The sequence below is a fragment of the Acomys minous genome (assembly GCF_964271855.1).
Source record: "Acomys minous genome assembly, chromosome: 10".
Taxonomy (NCBI): domain Eukaryota; kingdom Metazoa; phylum Chordata; class Mammalia; order Rodentia; family Muridae; genus Acomys; species Acomys minous.
Genome location: NC_140491.1, coordinates 23,482,659 through 23,506,210, shown reverse-complemented (window position 1 = coordinate 23,506,210; position 23,552 = coordinate 23,482,659). Strand labels below are relative to the sequence as shown.

General features: G+C 35.9%; 1 protein-coding gene across 12 annotated transcripts in view; it reads right to left on the bottom strand.

The window, feature by feature from the left end:
• The window catches only part of LCORL (ligand dependent nuclear receptor corepressor like), a 159,071-nt gene that overhangs the window by 11,381 nt on the left and 124,138 nt on the right, over window positions 1-23,552 (bottom strand). For 8 of the 12 annotated variants that reach the window (XM_084798048.1, XM_084798040.1, XM_084798052.1 and 5 more), the window contains 2 exons: window positions 22,867-22,960; window positions 10,015-14,783 (listed from right to left, as the gene is read on the bottom strand). In XM_084798048.1, coding sequence (XP_084654174.1) covers window positions 10,019-14,783; window positions 22,867-22,960 — 4,859 coding nt within the window. In that variant the 3' untranslated portion in view covers window positions 10,015-10,018. Of the gene's footprint in view, window positions 1-8,734; window positions 14,784-15,465; window positions 21,637-22,866; window positions 22,961-23,552 lie in introns of those variants that run through there. The other 4 variants (XM_084798046.1, XM_084798041.1, XM_084798042.1 and 1 more) reach the window with 4 other exon arrangements.

The following is a 23,552-nucleotide window of genomic DNA, read 5'->3' as shown; positions in this document are numbered from 1 at the left end:
AGAAAGAAAGAAAGAAAGAAAGAAAGAAAGAAAAATTAAAAGCACAAGAAATAAAAAAATTTACGAAAAAAAAACCTTCCCATTTACAAAAATCTCCTTGGAAGCTGACTATGACAGTTACTGCTTGTAGCTTGTGTATCCCCAAAGGGCTCATATCTTGAGAAGTGCTGCAGTACTAAGATGGTAGAACCTCTGGTGGTACAGTCCAGTGGGAGGGCAGTATCTAAACAGTCGTGGCTGCTTGACCTCAAGCTTTCAGTCAAGAAGGGCTAAACTTCTGTCCTTTATAAAGTGTCCATCTCAGGTATTTTGTTATAGCAACAAAAAATGGAGCATATTGTTTAAAAAAAAAAAGAAACAGTAGAATTACTATTTTAGAAACAGTACTTGTTCAATTTATACACTGACAAATGTAAAATTATGACAGCAACAGTACAAAGGCTTGGGGAAGGAAAATGTTATAAAATTTGACATTCATGAAGTAGTATAATATATGAAGGTGATGAATGAATGATACATAGTGTAAATCTAACAGCAGCTTTAGTCTAAATAGAAAAAAAGGTTTCAGCTGATTTAAACTGAATTGTATTAATAATATGAAATATAAGTGGCTTACTAAAAGGCAGAGGTTATCAAATTTGAAAAAAAAAGGACTAAGCCTCAACCATATGCTGCTTACAAGAAACTCATCTCAATATAAAGGAGTAATTGCAAAAAATAAAGTTACAGAAAAGATGTACCATAAAAATAGAGGTAAGTGACTCAGAAAGATCATCACAAAATAAAATATATTTCTAGAGTACAGGGTATTTTAGGGATCAAGTTCATTCCACTATGAAATCAGTTTTACAAAGCAGTTAATGATTCTAATTATACAAGCAACTAATACAGTGCTTCAAAATACATGGTGAGACTTGAAAGAATGAATAAAAAGGCCCACAACCTGAGTTGCAGACTGACACTTCTCTAAGGGCCAGATATGACTGAAATTCAGGGAGTAAACTGACAACAGTAGGGTCATTTGCCAACTTGGATCACTGGTATCCACAGCACCCTTGACACATGCAGCCTCCACACTGTTTTCAACAACAGGGATCATTTTAGAAGACTTCAATGGATTCTGGAGCCTGAAGACTAAAGAGATAGCTCCATGGGTAGCTGATGACCTGAGTATGATTCCTGGGGACCCATATATGGAAGGGAAGAACTGACTTCCCCAAGTTGTTCTCTGATTTCCACATGTGCACCATGTATGCACACATGCTCATCTATTCACACATACAAGTAAATCAATCAATCAATCAGTAAAAAAATGTAGTAAGATTCTAGAGCATAAACTAAATCTGCCAACTAATAAAGACTGGAATTGATGTAATTTATTCTTTGAAGCCACTAACAAATTAGGAATTACTAACAGGGTTCAACAAAAGCCTCAACTATTTCTAAACTAAACAAAATTTGAAATAATTCATAGGACACACTAAATAAAAAATTGAGGAAAAGCAGATGAGGAAACATGTAATGCAGGCAAAAAGGACACATGAGTTGTAAAAGAGGACATATAAAGTTAATTGTTTTTCTGGTTTCAACTGTTATAGTTTTTCTTTTATTGTGGTAGATAACTGCAAATATGTAATTGGTAGTCAAAGTGTAAAGGTCCTAAGCCAAGCCTCATGGCTTCAGAATGGCCATTTTAACTGTAAAATTCATTGAAATGTACAGTTTGGGAGTGGGAAAAATGTTTGTGTGGTGCTTTGATCTAGTGGCATGATCTTACTTGTGAATTCATTGTAATAAAATGATTTTTATTAAATTATAAATTGGGTTTAAACTAATGAAAATGAAAATATATCAAATTGGAATACATAGCAAGTGTGTAGAAGGAAACATACTAACATTAATGAAGAATTAATCTTCCCATTTATGTAAATATACCATCTAGGCCAGTGGTTCTCAAAGTGAAGTCCTTGGATCAACAGCATAAGCATTACTTGCCCCACTCCATACTTACCAAATCCCACCCGGTAGCTGATATCTAGTGATATCTTTGGACAAATACTTCTGGTGACCATAATGCATGGTAAAGAGTGTGGCCCACTGTTCTAATGTAGAAACCATTTCATCTGGGAAACCATAAGGCTCTATGTATTCAGTCTTGCCTTGTATCACCTGTTCTCACAATGTAACCAGATCTTTTTAGGGTATCATCTAATAGCTACCCTATTCACATGTAATCTACATCTTCTTCACGGCTCATCAGGGACCATTTACCTATTCTTCAGATGTAAATCATATCCAGTGTCATGTTTTATGTTTTTGATTTTTCTTTTTCTCTTGTCTTGAAACACACTGGCCCAACCTTATCTTTGTAACGCAGCAGTTCCCTCACCTGCTTCCTGGAAAACCATTCTGATCCCACTAGTTAGTTACCTGGTGCTTGGTCTAACTAGTTCCCATTCTATCTTTGAAGTTAAGTAATGGATGTTTTCTGGATCAGACGGAATCTTTTTATAATAAAATCTCATAACACCACACAATAATTGAAAGCTTACTGGTGAGTTCTGAAATCATTCGTTTGGTGTCTGCCTCCCTTAATAAATGTAAAAATGAAGGAGGATATTGCATCACCTCCCAATGTTTCCTATGTGTTTATTATACTGGCTAAGCACATAGTAGAAGAACTTGTTTTTGAGACTGTCTCTTTAATTTGCTATGTAGCCCAGCATGGCCTCAAATGTGGGCTCATTAGCTTCCCATTGGCTGAGATTATAGATGTGCACTAGAAACACCCAGGAGTGACACATTTCTGAGTGAATGTATAAACAGACTGTAAAATCTAATTTTCTATGTTTCTATAACAGAGAAACAATATAAACAGTGAACTTCTAGTGTTGCCTAGAATTAGGAGGAAGAAGCCAATGTTTGATTGAAAATTAAACTAATATAAACAAGAAAAAATAGGGGTAAAAAATAATTCAGGCACATATCATGCCTGATATGTTTTTCGGTAAAACATACATAGGCTACTGCATCGGGCTTAGTGTTGTGATACTAGGATGCTCAGAGGCACAGTGTAAAAACACTGCTATGGTCTAGGAAAAGTAAGGGAAAGAAATGGGAAGTAGGAGAGCTGAACTAAGAGTTCTGAGTGCTCTATTTTTACTGTTTTTACTCTTAAGTCAGAGTAGAAAAAGACAGTCTATTTAGCATACTGCAAGAAAGCACCAGGCAAGGCAGTTCCTAGAGCCCCTCCTCTGAGTGTTTGCTTGAATGCATGTCTGTGCATGAATGCAGTACCTGCAGAGGGCAGAAGAGCCCCAGGGGATGGAGTGGAGCTGGCTTGAGCTGTCATGTGTGCTAGGAGTTGTTGGTGCTCAGGAAGAGCGGCTAGTGTTTTTCACTGTTGAGTCATGTCTACAGTCCAAATTTTGAATTCTTAAGTAAAGAAACATGGAGTGGGTTTGATGGCCATGTTTTGAATGACAGCCACTTGAGTGGCAGGATTTCACTGTTAGCTTGTGTAATACAGCATGTCTGTCTCAAGAAAGGATTAAGTTAAAACAAAGAAAAAAAGGAAATATAAAAGGCAGAGATTACTTGAGGCAACAAGTGAGGTAACACCATTATAGGAGGCAGATGTGAGCAATGAAGTCAGCCGCTAAAAGATGTCAGCAGCTGACTACTGAAGAAGAGAAGGATGACCTTTGAACTTTACCTCAGCTAGAAAAACAGGGCTATAATGATAAGGGAGAGAATATGGATTTATAAAATGGAAAATCTGGTGTCATGGCTCCTGCAGCACCATGCTGGTGGATAAAGATGAATACTGCTCTAGTGAGACACATCAACATAGCTTAAACTGCTGTTGGGAGAAGTAGCTACAGAATTGGACATGACCAAAAATAATTTTCAATCTATTTTTTAACTAGCCATAAATTCATGTTTTATAGCTAACATCCAAGAAGCAAAAACGGTTATCAGAATGTGATTGCCTTGGTGGTAATGGTATTTGCCACAGCATTCCTTTACTGTAGCATGTTACCAAAGCCCTTGTCATCTGGATCTTTAAAAAAATAATTTATTTTTATATTATGTGCATTGGTGTTTTGCCTGTAAGTATATGTGTTGGATCCTGCAGTTACAGACAGCTGTGAGGTGTCATGTGGGTGCTGGGAATTGAACCTGGGTCATCTGGAAGAGCAGTCAGCACTCTTAACTGTTGCGCCATCTCTCCAGGCCCAGATTTTTTATTTTATGGAGAACAGAGTCAAACATAGCACACACATAACTTATCTTTATAGTCACATTATTTTCTGAATTTATCAGAAAACTCTATAAAGAAGTATTCCCAAGTATGGATACAAGAAGTGACAGGAAGAGTTTAGAAGAGTCTTTGGGAAGTTTAGGAATTGTGCCTTAGGGGAAACGAGGCAGAACAGATGCACTCCAATCATATTTTGTGCCAGAGCACTTTGCACACAAAAGTGCCATGGTGGCAAGTGTTCCTTGGAATCCACCTTTGGAAGCTTGTGTAGAAGAGTGCAGCTCATGTGACTGAGCCATGCAGGACTGTTTCTCCACCAAAATTAAAGTTAGACTAGTCCACTCTGAACCTGTGCATTTCCCCACTAAGTGACAATTATGATGATGCATGATATAAACTAAAATAATGTCTAAGACTACCCTGAAATCAGGTGCCTCAACCCCACAAATCTGAAAGAACATCTTGTGTTCAATCATCAAAGTGCCTGAATGTTCTGAGGGGATCAGAGAGTGGGGGTTACAGTTTCAGCCCTGGTTTCAGGTAGTTGAAGGGAATCTATAATTTAAGAATCACTTATAAGTGCTGTGTGTGTGTGTGCTGTGTGTGTGTGTGTGTGTGTGTGTGTGTGTGTGTGTGTGTGTGTGTGTTCTGAATGCAAAATAAATGAAAACTTTCCATCACTTTTTCAGGACAGAAGACCAAATAGGAGAATCTGATAAATACTTTAAAAGTAATATGAGAATCCAAATTCTTGAATATTTACAGAAACTTGACATTTTAGGATGAGTTAAATGAGTCTATAGTACATTCAAACCCATAGTAAGTTGTTTATAGTCTTGTCAAGTTCCTCACATAAGTCCAAAGTTAGTGTATGTATACCCAGGTATTTACCATTTAGGAACAGGCATGCTTGCTCTGGACTTGAGAAACATGGGCACCAGTAATGATCTGTATTACTATCTTTTGGTAGTCACAGTGGATTTAGGCTATTATTACCTAAAACTCCTCAGCACCTGGCCCTTCACTTCCCATTTTTGGGTTGGGGATGTAGCTCATTGGTAGAGCACGTCCTTGTCATATAGTTGGCCCTGTGTTTAAGCTCTAGAACTATATACACATATGTCAATGTCATCTAATCACATGTACATACCCTTCTCCAATCCTCACACCTATTTTATACTACTATTAGATTATTCATGATTCAGTTTGATCATACAGGTCCTTATTGTTTCCAGAATGTTGTACACACTGGACTGATCTCTTTAGCCTTCCAACTTACACACATGATAAATCCAAGTATACTCTGGTAGCTGAGATAACAATACGCCACTATGCAGATCTATATATCTACAGACAGCTATTCAAACCTCTTGTTTCCTAATCTAATTATACTACTCTCAGAATACTGCATCTGTGAATATGTGTGTTATGTACATTTGTATAGTATGTACACATGTGCATATGGGTGAGTGTGCATGTTTATGCACATGCATGTGAGGGTGGAACTCAACACTGGGTGCTGTCCTCTAAATTTTCCACCCTGTTTTCTGAGACCGTCTCTCACTGAAACTCGAACTCATAATTTGGCTAGTCTGACAGGGATCCAATGAGTGTCAGTCCTCCACCCTTCTTGGCCCCCTTAGTGCTGTACAGAAGTGCACTTCTGTGCCCAGGTTTTAAATGCATTCTGGGGATCCAAACTCATGCCCTCATGCTTTCATAGTGGATGCTACACTATACTGGCTAAGACACTCCCTAGCCCCATAGTCACAAAAAGTTTCATAAAAAACGATTTTGAGTATCTCAACATTCTGCCAATGAATAACTGACTTGTATTCCCACAGCTTGTTTCACAACTTTTTTTTTTTTTAAAAGAGAAATAGTAATATCTGGTCAAGAACAATTCTAACAAGTCCCTCCTCCCAGATCCTATTCTCAATAGCCAGTCTCAGGGCTTCCCTCTCATTTTCATACACTCAGCCTTTTCACTTCTCACTGCTTTGACATTTAGACATTTTCAAACCCCATCTCTAATCTCAGCTAATGCTACCTTCCTTTCTACCTCCTTGGTAGAAATGCTACCTCCTTTCTACAGCTCCTTGGTTTTCTACAGCTATTGTCTTCACTTCCTCTCTGCCCACTTAGCATCTGGCACTGGAGTTGGCTTTTGCGCCTATTACTCCACACAGGTTCCCTCTTTCGCCAGGATAACCTCTTTGTACATTCCCTGGAACCATCTCAGTGCTCATCATGACTGACTCAAGCACAACTTAACACTGGTTTCTTAAAACATTTCCCTTCAGCCTCTCTCCTCTTTTCTCATTTTTTGGAGTACTTTTACCAGTCTCATTTCATAGACAACCATTTTCTGCATCCCAGGGTGACTCTGGGCTGCTACGACCCTGCAATCTTACATGGAGGCATCTTTCCTACTTCAGTGACTTTTCTGACTTGCCAAATCTGTCTCAATCCAAGCCTCATCTCTGGACAGGAATCATGTTATCTTCCTGATTCTTTAGCATCTTGTTTAGATATCCCACTAACTACATCTAAACCGCTAACTCTAACCTCACCCCCGACTGCAAAAATGTTCTTAGATGCTCAGCACAGAACTCTGGATGCTTCCCTTCATTTTCATTCCCTTATTTATTAAGACACTGATTTTCAGAGACAGAAGTGAGAATCACAGATCCTGCGTCAGCCTGAGCTAGGTTCCCTGAAAACACGTTATATTTGTGTAGCTTGGCATTCTTGTGAGAATCCTAACAGTGAGAGTGGGGGCTATCTTTGACCCTTTGCTTGTGCTTGGGACCCTTTTCCTTCCACTGGGTTCCCTCATCCAGCGTCCAGCTTTCATATGAGGAGAGGTGCCTAATCTTACTGAAACTTGTTATGCCATTGTTTGTTTGATATCCCTGGGAGGCCTGAACTTTTTTTTTTTTAAGAGAAATGGAGGAGGAGAGGAGAGGTGGGGAGGGAAGACTGGAAGGAGTGGAGGAAGGGGAAACTGCGGTTGGGATGTAATATGAGAGAAGTAAAAAACAAAGACACTATGAAATAAGTCTTTATTTCATAGACTTGTGTAAAATTTCTTTCATAGTTTTCTTAGAACTTTCCCCTTCCTATTAACTGAAGCTGTCTCACAATTTGAACAATGCCTCCCTCAGTGATTCTGTCTTTGTAATTTTATACCTTCCTATTTCATGCCATAGAGCTGACAAATTACTCCAAGTTCCAAATGAGCCAACTTTCTTTACTACCTACATTTTCTGCATGTAATTTGTTTCACCTGAACACTTCCTACATCTTGTTAGCTTCTAGTATTTGAGGTTCTTTCAAGTCTCACTATATAAGCAACAATGTTGGATAAATCTGAAATCCCATTTTCCTCCTTCGGGTTCGTTCAGGTAACTTCTTCCTGGTCACATGACTCAACCTTCAATAGGTATTTAGTTTTCTATGCTTCCTAAGAGCAAACCCATGGCATTAATCAGTGTTTCCTTTAAACATGTAATAATCTGCTTTCATCATAAAATAACTTTATTTATATTAGTGTGCACATCTTTTCTCACTTAAATGAAATGGAACTTCACAGATCTTCTTCACTAAGAACACACTGTAACCACTCCTTAAATAAGAGAAACACAACAGCACAGAACTGCACTTGCCTTCCTTCACTAGCCTACATTTAACAGAGTATGGCAAAAGCAGTGAAATCTTATGTATAAATCACATTTGGACAGTTAACATGTACAAACGAAAGACACTCATGATAAAAACAACTATTTTCCACCAATAGAAATATTTCAAAATTCATAATATCCACTGTCCTAAGAATTTTTCTAGGAAAGTCCTGTAGTTAACAGTCATAAATGTTCAGTCACTAATTAATCTATGAAAAACAAAAACACATATTAAAGCCAATGATGAGTTTTAGTGTTACTTCCAAAAAGGCAAAAAGAAGTATGGACTACCAAGAATAATGAGAAGGGGAGGGGACCACAACGACACTGTAAGAAACATTTAAAAATCACATAAACAAAACCAAATATTGTTATAAATACAATTGTATAAAAATAATGATCTTGTTGATTAAAAAATGTTAAAAATAAAGAAGGAAAGTTATCAGTAAAGATGAATAAAATTTTAAGCAGAACAGGAAATAGCACTAGCAAATTTTAAAATGGAAAAGGTGAAAAACAACTCTTCATATGATGTAATTTTTTAAGTACCCACAAAGAATTTTAAAATTAATTTGCAAAACTAATATTTAAATATTCTCCATCTTCCTGCTTTAGGATAATTTTATATCTGGCAGGGTGAAAAACAGTATTAAAGTAAGATTGTGTTTGACTGTTAGAAAAATACAATGGGTAAGAAGCTGTAAGGACAAAATACGGTTCTGTTGTAAAATGAATGCAAATTACTTTTGAAAATCTGTAACAGCATGAGATGAAGATGAAACACAAGTAAAAATGAAACTATATTTTATTCTTTATCTATACATATATAGGTGAATTATAAGCTTAAAAATTGGTTATTAGGTAATTTCCTGACATAGCATTTGTTAATACTGTTATTTTTAGTCTTCTTGAGGACCACAAGTAAGTTATTCTTTATAGTTCTCATTTACCTTTTATAATTTAGTCATTTCATGTCGGATATTTGAGATTTTAATCACTATATGTTACACAGTACTGAATTATACATGTTAAAATTATTCACTTAACTGAACTAGGAGTTACACATAAAACCATTAGCCTATTTAAAAGTTTTCAGCTTAATTACTGAATTTAGTATTTTAATGAGAACTGATGTTACTGCCTCTAGTAAGTCACTAATACTTCCCTAGGTCCCCAAAGTTATCCAATGTAAAAATGAACCCAAACCATAACATTCTCTTCTTTCTAAGTATAACTTGGTATTCTCTCATGGTGAGGAAGTAATCTGTAAAGTTTCCCATTCTAATATCCTGCACTGTCCACCACCTACCAAATAAGTAGATGGAAAACGGCTATAATGGCAACTACCATGTTCATATGATCACTTTGCTACATTCAAAAAGGCAATAATTTCCCTGGGGTACTGAAGCTACGACTGTGTAACTTAATTTCTGATTGCATTCTCAATTTGACATGGCCCTAATAGTGACTTGCTCAGCTACATAAAGGAGTTCTCCTCTTTATATCTGGACAAGTGAGCTCTAAATAGAAGCCCACTTAATATACTTGCTAATCATGGAAAAAAATTTAGTATACCACTTTCTAAATAAACAGTCTTGTAGCATGTTTTCAAGGCAGTATCAAATGGAGTAACAGTTTAATGAGGAAGATTTACAACTAGGACTACAATGTTACAGTCTTAAATGAGACAGTCATAGCTGTTTCCTGTATATTCTCATAGTTACTTTTGAGGAGAATAAGCATGTATTAGCCTACAGAAGTGAATTTTTAGTTAGCTGTTCACAGTCACCCACAAATACATTCATGGGCTATTTTCAAGAAGTTCTTCATGTCTCTTCTAAATGGATTTGTCTTGTGTCTGAATGCCAGACACTCAGTGGCTAAGTGCACCACATCTAGCAGCACCTAATTTCACGAGTTTCATACTAGGTGCCAAGAAAGGAAGTTGTTCAAATATTTTAGAAACAAAATAGAACCAAATTTGCTGTTCCTTTTCTACCTAGTAGCTTATGTTTTACTCAAGGCACCTATAATGAAACTTTAAAATTAAGGAGAAAAAAAACTTACCTACTTAGGATTTTGTACAAAAGTTTGCCATTTGTCCACTGCTGCAAGACTGTCGTTTATGTCTTTTTGCTGACATTTCTGTGGTCTTCCATGGTGGTCTTTTTCTTTTGTTTAATTTGCTAAGAACCTCAGATTTATCAGGATTATTTAGCTGTCTACTGTCAAGTTCATCAGGCAATCTGTCACTTGCAGGACTATTTGCTTTGGCATTTTCTCTTCCCTCGTTTTGCTTTTTAAAGGAAGTTTGCCTTGCAGAACGGGACCTTAAACTAAAGCGCCTTGATTCCTCTGGTTGTGCCTGGTGGCCTCCAGCGTCAACAGATTCAGGAGGATTAATTACCGTATTTAGTTTTAAAGTATTTCTGTGTTCAAGACAGTTGATCTTCCTCAAAAATATTCTACAGTCTTTTAAAGTTTTTGACCTCCAATTATGGGAAAACACATTTTCTAGTCTTTGATCCTTTTCAGACTCAATCTGGCCACACCCTGTTCCATTCTGCTTTGCTTCTGACTTAAATTTACTCTCTAAACTAGCATGTGCTTTGAAGTCATGCACTGCCACCCTCTCTCTAGGAAAGTTGACTCTGGTTTCCAGGGGCAAGGCCCACTGGTTACCTCCTGTGCTTTTCTGACTGAGTGTTGTCTCTTCATCTGTCTGCCTCTCTGTGTTAGTCAAAAATTGATTCTGGCAGAAAAACCTTAAGTTCCTTCTTTTTGAGTTCCAATCAACTGTTCTGTAGCTGTGTGGCCTTTCCTCTCTTCTCCACCTTTCACGGTGCAAACTCTTAAACTCAGTCCTTTTCAACCTGGCTAGTGTTAAGTTACTTTTCACATTTAAGAGTGGTGAGCCAACCATTTCATGTATTATATGAAACTTCCTAGCTGACTTTGAAGGAGAAGAGACCGCAAATTTTTTAAAGTGCTTCCTGAAAGGACTAGCATTAAACCCACAGCATTTCCCCCCTAACTTAATGCCCTTGGTGTTTATTACTTCCAAGGGGTTCCGTGCATTTGCTTTTCTAACTAGTGAAAGGGACTGTGTTTCTGTTGTTTGCATAAACCAGGTACAAAGTTCGTTCAAATCATACTTTTTCTGAAAAAGCATTTTTACAGGTGAAACTTCAAGTTCTAGAAGACAGGTTTCCAAAGGTCTTGCCGCTTTGAAATGATTACCTTCAGTATATTCTGTTCTATGAACGAAATTTTGAGCTTCATCTCTACTCACCTGTACCCACGCATTTGTTATTTGTTCAAATCTATTGTTTAATTCCTCTAACAAGGAATCACTTGAAGCAGAAGTAGCCCACCACCTGAGTAAAGGGTTGGATGAAATTACAGGATTCAAGGATACTTCAGGAATGGGCATTAATTTTTTATCTTCCAAGTATTTTTTTGCTTTCCTTGAGCGCCTAGATCCTGTGGTACCTTTGGAAGCTAGTCTAAAACTTGACTGCTTGTATTTTTTCTTTGGACTTTTGGCTTTCTGCAAATGGAGTTTACATGACTTATGACACAGAGCATTTTTGTAAGTAAGTGAGCCAGAGGATGCAAATGAATGTAAGAAATGTAAAGACGGTTTTCTAGCCCTAATTGAATGTTTCGAAGGTATAGACACAACAGTACTATTTGATTCATTTTTAACTATGTCAACATTGGGACACTTGATGTTATCCACCTTACTGCACTGTTGGTCAAGCTTTTCTTCTGGGCAAGTTTTCTCTAACATGGTCTCCTGTTCTAAAGGAGGTAAGCAGCTGCTAACACATATTTCTCTCTCCTGAGGTGAAATTCTACTAAAAGTTACAGATATACCAGAGATTTTCACTTTTGCAGGTCTACCAGGCTTCCTAACAATTGAGAAAGGCTTTTGATTTGGTCGAATAATGTTCTTGGAAGCCTGAGGGATCATAGATTTGCTCTTGAAGGGCCTAACATATTCAAAGTCAGAATAAAAAATCTCACTTTCAGTTGTCAATCTTGATACAGCACTCAGACTTTCACCACTGCCAACTTCCTGCTCCTTAGTATTTCTGAGATTACAAGAGTTAACTGGAAAGTCAGCAGCATCACTGTTCAATGAGATGTTGCTGATGTTCATGCTTCCTTCAGAAACACATCTCCTGGTTCTTCTTGACCTTCCATACACAACAGTGACAATGATACTCTTTCTGCAAACACCTTCTTTGGCTTCTGATATGAAAGACTCTGGACTTTTCTTTTCAGGGCTAGAAGATTCACTCTGGCAAACACTGACATCTGTTTGACCAGCTTTAGGTTTTGGTGGTCTTCCAATTGGCCGTTTAATCTGTTTCACAACTTGGGGACCAATTTTTTTAGGTCTACCTGGCTTTCTTTTATGTGGTAAGTCAGCAGCACTATTTGACTTTCCCTTAGGATCTTCGTGCGGGTTACCACTGTTTAAACTATCAGTAAGCTCTGCAGATGATGCTGTAGCCTCTTCTCCACAGTTAAACTGGTGTAATTCATGCTGAAGCAGGTTAGGATCATGATGATCAGAACTATAATCTTCAAAGCTAGTGTTTGGTATTTCTTCATTTGCTTTTCTTTTTCTTCCAGTTACCTGATGGTTTTTATGTTTGTGAGAAGCAAAATCATCATTTGATTGTGATGTGCTGACTGAAGTTAAAGTGTATTTGATTCCTTCACTGCTTTTAGTCTCAGACAAAAACATAAGTTTGATAGGACTGGAATAGTTAGAAACAGAACTCTCAATACCTTCACATTTTGTTGGTATATTCTCAATACTGGGCATCAAGCTCTCTCTCTCTAAAATGGGTGATGTCTTGCTCAAATCCATTAGAGACATACCATGACTTCTTTTATTGCTGGATGCTAATACAGATTTTGATAAACCCTGATTTTTACAAGCCATTTTACTTAAAGTACAAGTCAAATCTCTCTCAGCATTTTGGCCTTTATCATCTGTTTCTATCAATTTCTTGGATGTGTTGTATCCTTTAGGTAGTGCTTGATTAGCCCAAGACCTCTGAGCCATATTTATTGTGTCTTCCAAGCGCTCTACAACAACTTGCAAGTTAGAATTCATTGCAATTTTGTTTAAGTCTATATTTTGGAAACTTTCAATTGGATCTCTGACTGGATCCTTTCTGTGTGCAGAGTCTGATATTTTTTTGCCCTCAGGGGACTTTTTAGAAACAGCATTGTTTGTCACATATATAGAATACCACCCTGGTGGCACAATATTTCGCTTAGTTCTGCTCAAAAGCCCACGAGCATCAGTTCTCAGAAGTGTTTGAATATTTTCTAGTTTTGTATTTTCCCTATTATTCTGTATAGTTAGTTTCTCAGCTGTAGACCTCTCCTGTGATTTTCTTTGGCTCATTTCCTCAGATGAAGTTGCTTTAAAGTTTTCTGAAAACTGATCAAAAGACAAGTTAGTTTCTAAACTCCCACGAGGTACCTGCAGTGATGGTGCTACGTCATTTGGAGAAAATGGTGTTTCTGCATGATTTCCATTTTGAAAGCTTTTTGAATTTTTAAAAGGCTCTTGACAAGGCTGAGGTTCTTCTTTGTTAACTGAAAGCATGTTATCATTACATGACAATTTCCTTGAATTTTTTTCACTGTATCTTTTTCTCAGAAAGTTTTCATCAAGACTGGCGAGTTCTCTTTTTATCTGTAAAGACTGCCTTCTGATCACAGGTGAATCAGGAGAGTTGTGCATTGCAAATAAAGTTTGTTGACGTTTGCGGAATCTTGTCTGAATAATTTTATTTTCTACCTTTTTATCATGTTGACTCAGTAATTCCATAAAACTATAATCACTGGCTGTTGCACTGTGCAAAAGAGATGTTATTAAATCTCCCAATTTAAAATCATTGTCTGGATCACAGTCAGTGCTAGGTAATTTTATAAGGTTTGCTATATCTGTGGTTTCTATTGATTTTAGTTTTTCATTAATACGATCCATTAGATCTTGAAAAATTACAGCTGTTTCCCCCTTTTCAGGATTTGTAGTACAACTACTGCTGGCATCCACAAGCACAGGGCAAGAGTTACTAGACTTTTTAGTTTTATGTGTTTTGCTGTCATGGCCACATTTGTGAACACTTATCTCTGCTGGTGTGAGAGATGGAGGTTGGTTAATACTTGTCTCAAGTTTGTTACTTTCTAAGGCCGAAAGCTCTGTGACGATGTCTTTCCATTTTTCAAACCCTTCCGTCTCCACAGGTGATAACGGTGGGGGTGAGGGACTTCGAGATCTACAGGCATCTTTAAGAGTGACGGAAGGATCACAAACTTCCTTTGACAAAAGAGGGCTGTGAAAGGCTGATTCTGTAGAGTGAATCTTTGCTAACTGTCCACAACTGCACCTGTGTGGATTATAACTGCTTTCAATTCCTCTATTCATTACTGTCTTAGTGTGTTGAACAGTTACAGTTTGACAAGACAAACAATGTAATTCTTTAATACAGACTGGCAGAGATACTAAACCAGGGCTTTGTCTCTCATTATGTAAACACCCTCTTTCTGCCAGTCTATATTCACAGCTACAGAACAGACCATGTATATCATCCTCCACCAGGGGCTTTTGAGATTCTGAAGACACAGCACATGATGAATTACAACAGCAAAGAGAAGCAGCATTCTGCTCTTGGACTAGAAATTTCAACATAGCCAAAACTTGTTGATGGTGATGTATGCACAAAGAGTCCAAAACTTTGCTTAATGCTGATTTTCCTTTTTCCATTTTAGTAGCTTCCTCTGATTTTGCATCAACAGTTGAACTAAAAATAAAAATCAAACAAAAAATGAATTACAGCAAAAATACCATGATAAGGAGTTATAATTCTTGACAGCGTTTGAATGATGTGTTTTGGTATTGTTGGACTCCTGACTCCTATGGACGGAACTGCAAGGACATCTTGGTTATTGTTTAGCAGAAACAGAATGAAGCACTAGTAAGTAATTTCCTACGACAAAGTACAGGAGTCAAAGTAAAAGCCTTTGTAATACAAAATTGGATGATTATATATTATTACACCAACACACTGGCAATATTAAGAATTCGGGAAATACTAATAACCTTTAAGGAAAAGTGCTTCAGAAGGAATAAAAATTTTTGTGAAGTAGGACAGTTTGACATATTTTATAATTATCAGTCCATGTTAGTACAAATAAGGAAGGTAAGGAGTGAAATCTTATTTTTATTTAAAAACTTTTCTAGGTAGTAAAAATGAAATTTAATAATAAAAGAGCTTTACATAATCATGAAGAAGGTTATCAAATTTAGATTCAATATAAGTAAGAGAGTTTTTTTCCCTGAGATTAAATTTCAGGCATTTTAACCTAGTAAAAATATAAAAGAAAAAGGAAGCTATTTAAAAAGTATATCTACTTTTAACTATTTTTAAAACTATGGAAAAGCATAGGAAAACTAAAGGTATTACTTACCTAGTTATTAAATTTCAAATGCTGAAAAATGCCCCCACAAAAACTAATACACATCTAGCTTTAACTAAGATCCAGGATTGCTTATCAACAATATAGAAGCCTATTATTTTTAATTCAATACCAGCAACAAGAAGAATAAAATATATTAAAGGAATTCTGTTTCAGAAAAGTATCCATTTTAATGAAACATCACCAAACTCTGTAGTGGGAACAGCCCTCCTACCTAACCCCATGTGCCTGTCTGTCATTTGTTCCTAATAGGCAAACATGCTATTTAAGGTTGTAATTGGGATCTACTGCTTACAACTGACCCAGGTGAAGAATGTAATTTTTAAAAATTAGGGTTAGTATGTTCATTGTATTAAAAATTAAAAGGGTTTTCTTTTAAAATAAGCAGTGAAATTAGTATTTTTATATTGTTCCCTGACACTGGAATAACTTCCTCTACAGATGCTATATAATTATTCATAGAATCGTATACAATTGTTGTTTGAGCAGTAAAAATGCCAAAGCAAGTTCTGAGCATGGAATCAAAACTTCACAGAGAAAAATAACTATCAGATTTTACAAATGTTTTAGTAAGACTAACACACAGTTTGACATAAAGAAGCACACAAAGCAAAAATAAACCAAAATAAACCAAACGCTGTAAGTTCAGTGCTGCCACTAGACAAAAGAAGACAGAACCCCAGTATTGGTAAATATTTTTAAAAATTAATTTTGTAATGGTAGAGGCTGTAAAACGATACAAATAACCCAAGTTTCAATGTCAAAAAGTCCTTTAAAAATGTAGAGCATAGGCAACATCTAATGATAGTTGCCAAATTAGATAATTATATTGTTGTTCAGTAACTCAAATTCATGACTTCAGAGTAAGCAAAAGAAAAGCCAACAAACCCTGAGGAGGATACTGCAGACAGTTTCTGAAGTAATGTTATAGCCTGTTAAGTGTATTTATAACTAGCAATAAATGGGAGAGTGTACAAGTTTTTAGAACACGGTGTACTATATTTAGGCACTTTTCTGTTAATGAGAGGGTTGGTATAGAAGTATCGAGGAGTTGGGAGCATGTGCTTAGTATTAGTAGCATGCTCAAAGCCCAGGGTGCAAGTCCACAAAGAAGTAAGTCCTGTCAAAATGAGCAAAAGCAGCATGTGCCTAGTAATATAAAATATTATAATTTAATTTGATCAATCTAATAAAATTATGAAAACCACTGACTTCTATATTCCTTTTCTAACATTCCAAAAAAATCTTTAATTAATTAACTAATTAATTAATTTTTGATTTTCGAGACAGGGTTTCTCTGTGTAGCCTTGACTATCCTGGACTCGCTTTGTAGACCAAGCTGGCCTCAAACTCACAGCGACTTGCCTGCCTCTGCCTCCCGAGTGCTGGACATCTTTATTTTAAAGGAAGAGTTTTCTTATTCAGTTTGCTAGTTTTAACACTGGACATTGAAAAATACCAGTGGTCACTGATACCCACCTAATGATATAAACAATGAGATAGTCAGATATTAGATTTTATCTTCTATATCGTGGCGGGCAACTAAATTAATAAATTAGAGAATTTAAAAATATATTTATTTGGTTTCAAGGTTCCGCCCCTCCCATTTTTTCAATCTTAGAATCTCATAGAAAAATATGAGTGGACAAATGTATGTGTGAATCTCCAATTCATAATTTATTCTCAAGTAATTATATAAAGATCCTAAAATTGTAATTTTGAGACAGTCTCACAATGTAGTTTTGGCTGGCCTGGAACCCACTACATAGACTATTCTGGACTAGAACTCACAGAGATTCACCTACCTCTACCTCCTAAATGCTGAGAATAAAGGCTACCTCAGTCTAATTTTCTCTCGATGTTTTCTCAAGATCGATTCTTTCCAGTTCCTTCAGTTTATTTGTCAGCCCAAGCATCTTTATGTCTTTTACTATGCTCCTTTCCATTAGAAATTTGTTATTGAATCTTTCTCTGAAAAAGTCAATTTCTAATACTGTTTAAAAATAAATAAACAAAAAAACTCCTTACAAGGAATCAAAGAATTCAGTATAGTCAAGTTTTACTTTACTTTTCTTTTACTGAATGAGTAAATTAACCACACACTGACAGTGTTGTAAATTTAAGTGCAAAAGCATTGAAGTGCTTTACTACAAATTACAACCTAGAAACACGTTAACTGAACAATTAAAATTCATACAATCAGATTTAGATATATAACAACACAAAGTAGGAACAAAATTACAGTACATGTACAACACAAGACAGATACATGAATTCATTAGAAAATATTGTAATAAATAATTCATGAATTATAGTGCAATTGATTTATGCATAAATATAACTAATTGCCTAACAATCAGTTTATATTAACAAAATCTGTCAAAATCAAGGCAGCCACAGAGTTTTACTAAATTACTGCGACAATGGAAATACTGCAATTAGAAAACAAACACAAGTATCTGCACTGTAAACAACTAAGAAAAAAAATCATTTTCACTAAAGTCAGTATACAGTTTAATATAAAATTGTCATCAGCTACCAGAAATGGTTTAAACAACTTTACTGAGCAGTAGTTTTCTAAAAACAGAGGCACTGTTTTTTTTCTTTTCCTTCTTTTTTAAATATAAAATACTTGAGGAACATTCAAATAAGTAGAAAGCACATAAGAGTTGCTTTCATATTCATTAAAAGTCAGCTGAGACTGGACTTGTCAGAAACTGTCAATTAAGTAGTAACTGGTAACTAAATTTATAAAGTATTTTCAAAGTTTAACATAAAGGACATCTTAATAGAACTGGGGGGGGGGTGTAGAGGGGAACCCATAAACTTCCCTGCCTTTCCTAGTTTGTATAATCAAAAAGTCAACTCAGTAATACAAACATTATGTTTCTTTTAAAAGTTATGGGTTGATCATTACCTATAAACTATCAAAAAATATTTTAATTTACTATTTGACCAAAAATAAATAATACAAGTACTAAAATGCTGCAAATTAACTATAATATTACCTATAAAACTACTGATCACTGTGAAGTCAATAGCAAAATGATCCCTGATTTATGAATCCTGTAGTTTTTGGTCAGGTCATCTTTTAAATGATATAAAAGTGTTCTGTAAGTTTCCCTTTACTATAAACTTCTCAATCAATTTATCAATGCAAATATAGTGTGAGGAATAAAAAAGCTCAATACAATATAAATATTATGTAATGCATTCGAGCTCCCAAAGTTTTGTAAGTAAAATTCTGTATAAAGAGGTCAAGAAAATTGTTTTTGAAGCATTTACTTTTTAAACTTTGTTTTTCAATGGGAAGAGGGGGAAATATAATAAATAATCCATGTTCCGGTCCTCACAAAATATGGCTTAATTCTTTAAAAAGAAAGATGACCCTGACAAATGCTGTCTTGTAATCTATTATGTATATTTTCCTGGGGGAAAAAAAGATCAAGAGGATTCATATCCTAGTACGCAGGTAATGTTAACAGCTGAAAACGTTCAGTACAGATCTCCCAGACCGAGTGATTGCCTGGTCATACATTTTCTCATTCTTCAGTTTCTTTAAACACATGTAAGCAGTTTTAAAGTTCAGTAGCTGGACAATCCCACGTCCACGTGGTTATTAAACACACACACAAACACAAGTGTAGGAACACAAGTATTTGACAAGGTGCACTTATTTTTTTAAGTTCAGCTGTAAGAATCACTTTTGGATTTAGAAAAAGTGGCTTAGAAAAATGACCAGAACCTGAATTCAATAAAGGGGCACTGGGGGGGGACTCTCATCTATAAAGCAAATCTCCCTCCTTTACATGGAGGTACATGCTTTATTACATTTTACTACTAAAACTGCATACTTCATAAACCCACATGAATACTCTGACCTATATTCTTAAAACTGTTTTATAAAAATTACTGGTCTCATATGAGTCTAGTAAAAGTTTAAAATGCACTGCCCAGCTTCTATCTATCCAAGTAGTAAAGAGTTTACATTACTGAAAGTTCAAAACAGCGTCAGTGTTAAATATCTGTAAATCTATTCAAGACCCTGAACAAACTGCAAGTTTGGTTATTAGCAAAATGATAATGTATCACCCACCAAAATGAAATCTGTGATTCATTTTGATAAACTGAAAATGTTTTGAAATGTCACAGCAGCAAATATATTAAAGTTACACTGAGGTTCTTCAATAGGAGGAGTGTGTCACAATCCTTAAAGTAGTCATAACATCAACTAACCAGCACATTTAACCAAAATGACCATTCTCAAGCTTGTTCTGTGCACATTATAAACATGCTCTAAGTTGCATTCCAACTTCCTTTTCTAACCTTACACATTAGCTTATTTTTCAAATGAAAAACAAAATTAAATTACTTTAATAATTAAATTTAAATAACTTTTTGTTTTTAGTATTCCATCTTATATTAAAGGATTCTATAGCTGTTGGGGTTAACTATGTCAGTTTTAAAATTTAAATTATATACTTATAACCCCAAACTTCCTGCTAACTCAACAATTAAATGATAAATATTAAATTTTACTATACATATCCTTTAAGGTTTTCTCTTGTATCCTGGTAGATGCACTCTAGCGCATTCTGAATTTCATAGAATGCACTGCAGTGTATTAATACTGTATCTGTTTAGTTACTCTTGGTTCAGAGGTAACTAACTTTGATTGGTTCTTTGACATACTCACAGTCATTGTAGGTATGTTACATAAAAGTGTTCACAAACTATTAATATCATATTTCCATTATAAGATGGTCCAAATGAATGGCTAGAATGTTCTTTTACCAATAAAAAATGTTTCACTTGACAATTCTTGTTCTCCCACATTTTATGCTATTGACTACTAAAGAAAACCTGAATCTTTTTCACCTATTTATACAAGGATTAAATACAAACTATCAGAATTAATAAGCAACTCTATAATTCTGTCCACAGTGAAAACCCTGAATAAAACTTTTTCAAAAGGCATGTAAGTGGTTTTTGAACTGTAAAATTTCATGTCTCCTGTCAGAGTGAGCGTTGTAATTTCCACGTGTGTATTTAGATACACACACACATACACACACGCACACACACACCAGTGTGCATGTGTACACACACACACGCACGCGCACACACACATGTTCTCTAACAGTAATCTACACAGGCTTGCTGCTGTTTCTGCAGCTGCCAGTCCCTGAATCTGTCATATATAACCCAGTGTCTGGTAATCGTAGTTTCTTCTTCGGAGGAGTCTTCAGTGTTCCAGATCTTTCCTTTACCTTGTATTCTAAAGTGCTGTGAGGTACCCCATAGATTCCTTGTGCTTTGGAAACACTCATTTTTCCACTCATTACCATGGCAATGGCCTCTTCCATTATTTCATGATCGTACTGTCGATAGCGGCCACGTTTTTTCCTGGGCTGTTTATTATCTTTCCGGTCCAATCCATCTTCAGTGTTTTCAGAGGTTCCATCAATTGTTCCATTTTTAGAATTAAGACACAAAGGAGAGAGGTCCCCATGTAGAAAGTAAGAGTCAACACTTGAGTGAGTTACAGGCCCAGAACATTCTATTTTGTTCTGTTTAGGGAGTATATTTTTCAGTTTTTGGAGAGCTGATCCTTCAAGGACTGAAGAGGTTTTGGAAACTTGATACATGACATCCAGCAGACCAGAACCATCAGGTTGTGATTTTGAAACTGAATTTACTCGTAGCTGAGGAATTTTTAACTGTACAGTAGGATTTGAAGTTTCATATTGAAGGCTTTCGTTTTTTTCTTTAAACTGAGTAACCATTTTCTGTAGAGTTAACTGATGGAGGTAACTGGAAGCTGTTGGGAATTTTAATTCTGAGGTTTCAAGTAGGCTGAGTTTACTTTTTTCTGTGCGCTCTGCTTGAGCTCTTGCCCACAAGGCTACTTTTTGCAGCACAGCACAAGTTTCTTTACTTTCTTTATATGAGTAACTATCATTGAAATCTCGAGTTTTGTTTTTAAAGGATGCAGGCTTCCCTGCTGGTAAGGCTTCTAAGTGGAGAAGTAAAGTTTTTTGAGGTATGCCATAAAGTATGCCTGCTTTATTTATGTCCAGTGCTCCAGACTGAATGTCTTTCAAAGCTTTTGAGAGCAAACCATCTGCAAACTCAGCACTTCTTTCCACATAGTCCTCTCTGTTTCTGTGTAGTCTCCTGGATGGATGGAATGAAACGATGGTAAACTGATGTATGAGAGACTCTCACACAGCTATGGAAGGGGAGGGTCCACTCCTTTATTATACTCCTTGCTTAGGTAACATCACTGCTTATGACACTTTAGGTCTGTGAGATGTAGTAGTTACTCCTTATCAAAGCAAACGCTACAGTCCTGTTAGGACAGTGTGTCAATGATACGGTGGCCTCAATGGGCAGACCTTCCAAGAACATAAAATCCTAACTGAGTATTTGTAAAAATATTCTCATGTTGTTGCTTTTCCTCTGAAAACTGCTTGCAGAGCAACACATAATTTTTATTTACAATTAGAGTTCCATTATAAAAATACCCAAACCCTAAAGGAGTTTTGGTTAGTAGAAACGTGACGTTACCGCTAAACAAGTAATAAAAGAGTCAACCCATTTAAAGGAAATTTGTAGCAGCAAGAATACTTCCAAACACAGACATCTCAGCTCCACAGACTCATTTTCCTCTACATAGAAACTTAAAATCTGAAAAAAGATGTATATGAATAATTTCATTTTAAAACATTACTATATTTCAAATGCAACTTTGTCATCTTCTAAGTCTGTTACACCTGTGACTCCAGCTCTATTACAGCCTTAGCTGAAATAAATTCCTCTCAGAGTTAAATGGGACAAAAAATATTTCTATGCAGTTAATGAGAAAATGCAAAAGTTACAAAAAAAAAATCCAAAAATCCAACAGAACAGCATTTCACTAGTAATTATTTATTAAGTTAATTTAGTGACAGTTTTAAAGACATGAAAGGACTTTTTTTTTTGTGGTGATGCTACGTAAATGTTAAGTTGTTTGCCACCACACTAAAGCAAACTGTAAACATATATGCTAGTTTTAGAATTAGCAACTACAGCAGCTTTAGAAACGGTTCATTATTTCCCTTAAGATTGCCTCTTGATTATTTCAAGTTCTCTTACTCGTCCTGCTTCTTAGTTCATATCCCATGATTAAATTGATAGTTCATTTTAGTAACATGAATTCAAGTTTGGTGATTGTTCTGATAACTTTTCTTTAACAGAAAGAAACAAAGAAAGAGAAAGGACAAATGAAGAAGGTATGAGAGACAAACTTATGAGTGACAAAAACTCTGAAGGAAAGCTATGTGTGTCCTACTAGCCCAGTAGTCAGTGTCCTCTGCAGAGCTCGCTTATCTTAATAGTGAATTATATTTCCTACATATTGCTTACCCAGCCACTGCACTTTCGGAAGCAGGATCACATATGGATGACTCTTCAGATTTTATGCTGGTTTTCTTTGTAGAGAGATCTAACACTCCATCCCCTATAATTATTGCAAGAGAAAAAGCTTTATATTTGCAATAGAACACTAGTCCTTACATTTTCCTATCTTATTCTGCTGCTGTATAAATGGTATAAATTCAACACTTATTTGATCTGGCTTTAGAAGCAGGACATGACTAGAAAGGTACTCGGTCACGAAAAAGGAGAGGAGAGCTGGTACTGCCAGGTGGTATAGAAAAAGGAACAAACACATGAGGTGTTTAAAATCAACGTTTGGTAATCCCACCACTCTGCAGTGTTAATTTGACAGCTCATCCATGACTGCTTTCACTCAAGACTGGCACTTTGGGAATCTGAAGCAATGCAAGCTATAAAACACAGACTGGGAAGCGTTGCATATGAGAACTGAATGACTACTTATCATCTACTATATTAAATTGCTGGAGCACACAACAGTTAAATCTATGCCTATGTTATACCCAAGACTAGATGAAGACACGGCATACAACAATATAGGACTAGGAAAGGCAACTGCTATAAAACAAACTTTTCAGTATTTTTTTAAAATTAAAATGTAGTTGTCACAGATATAATACTAAATTTCCACAAATAAAAACTTAAAATGATTCAGA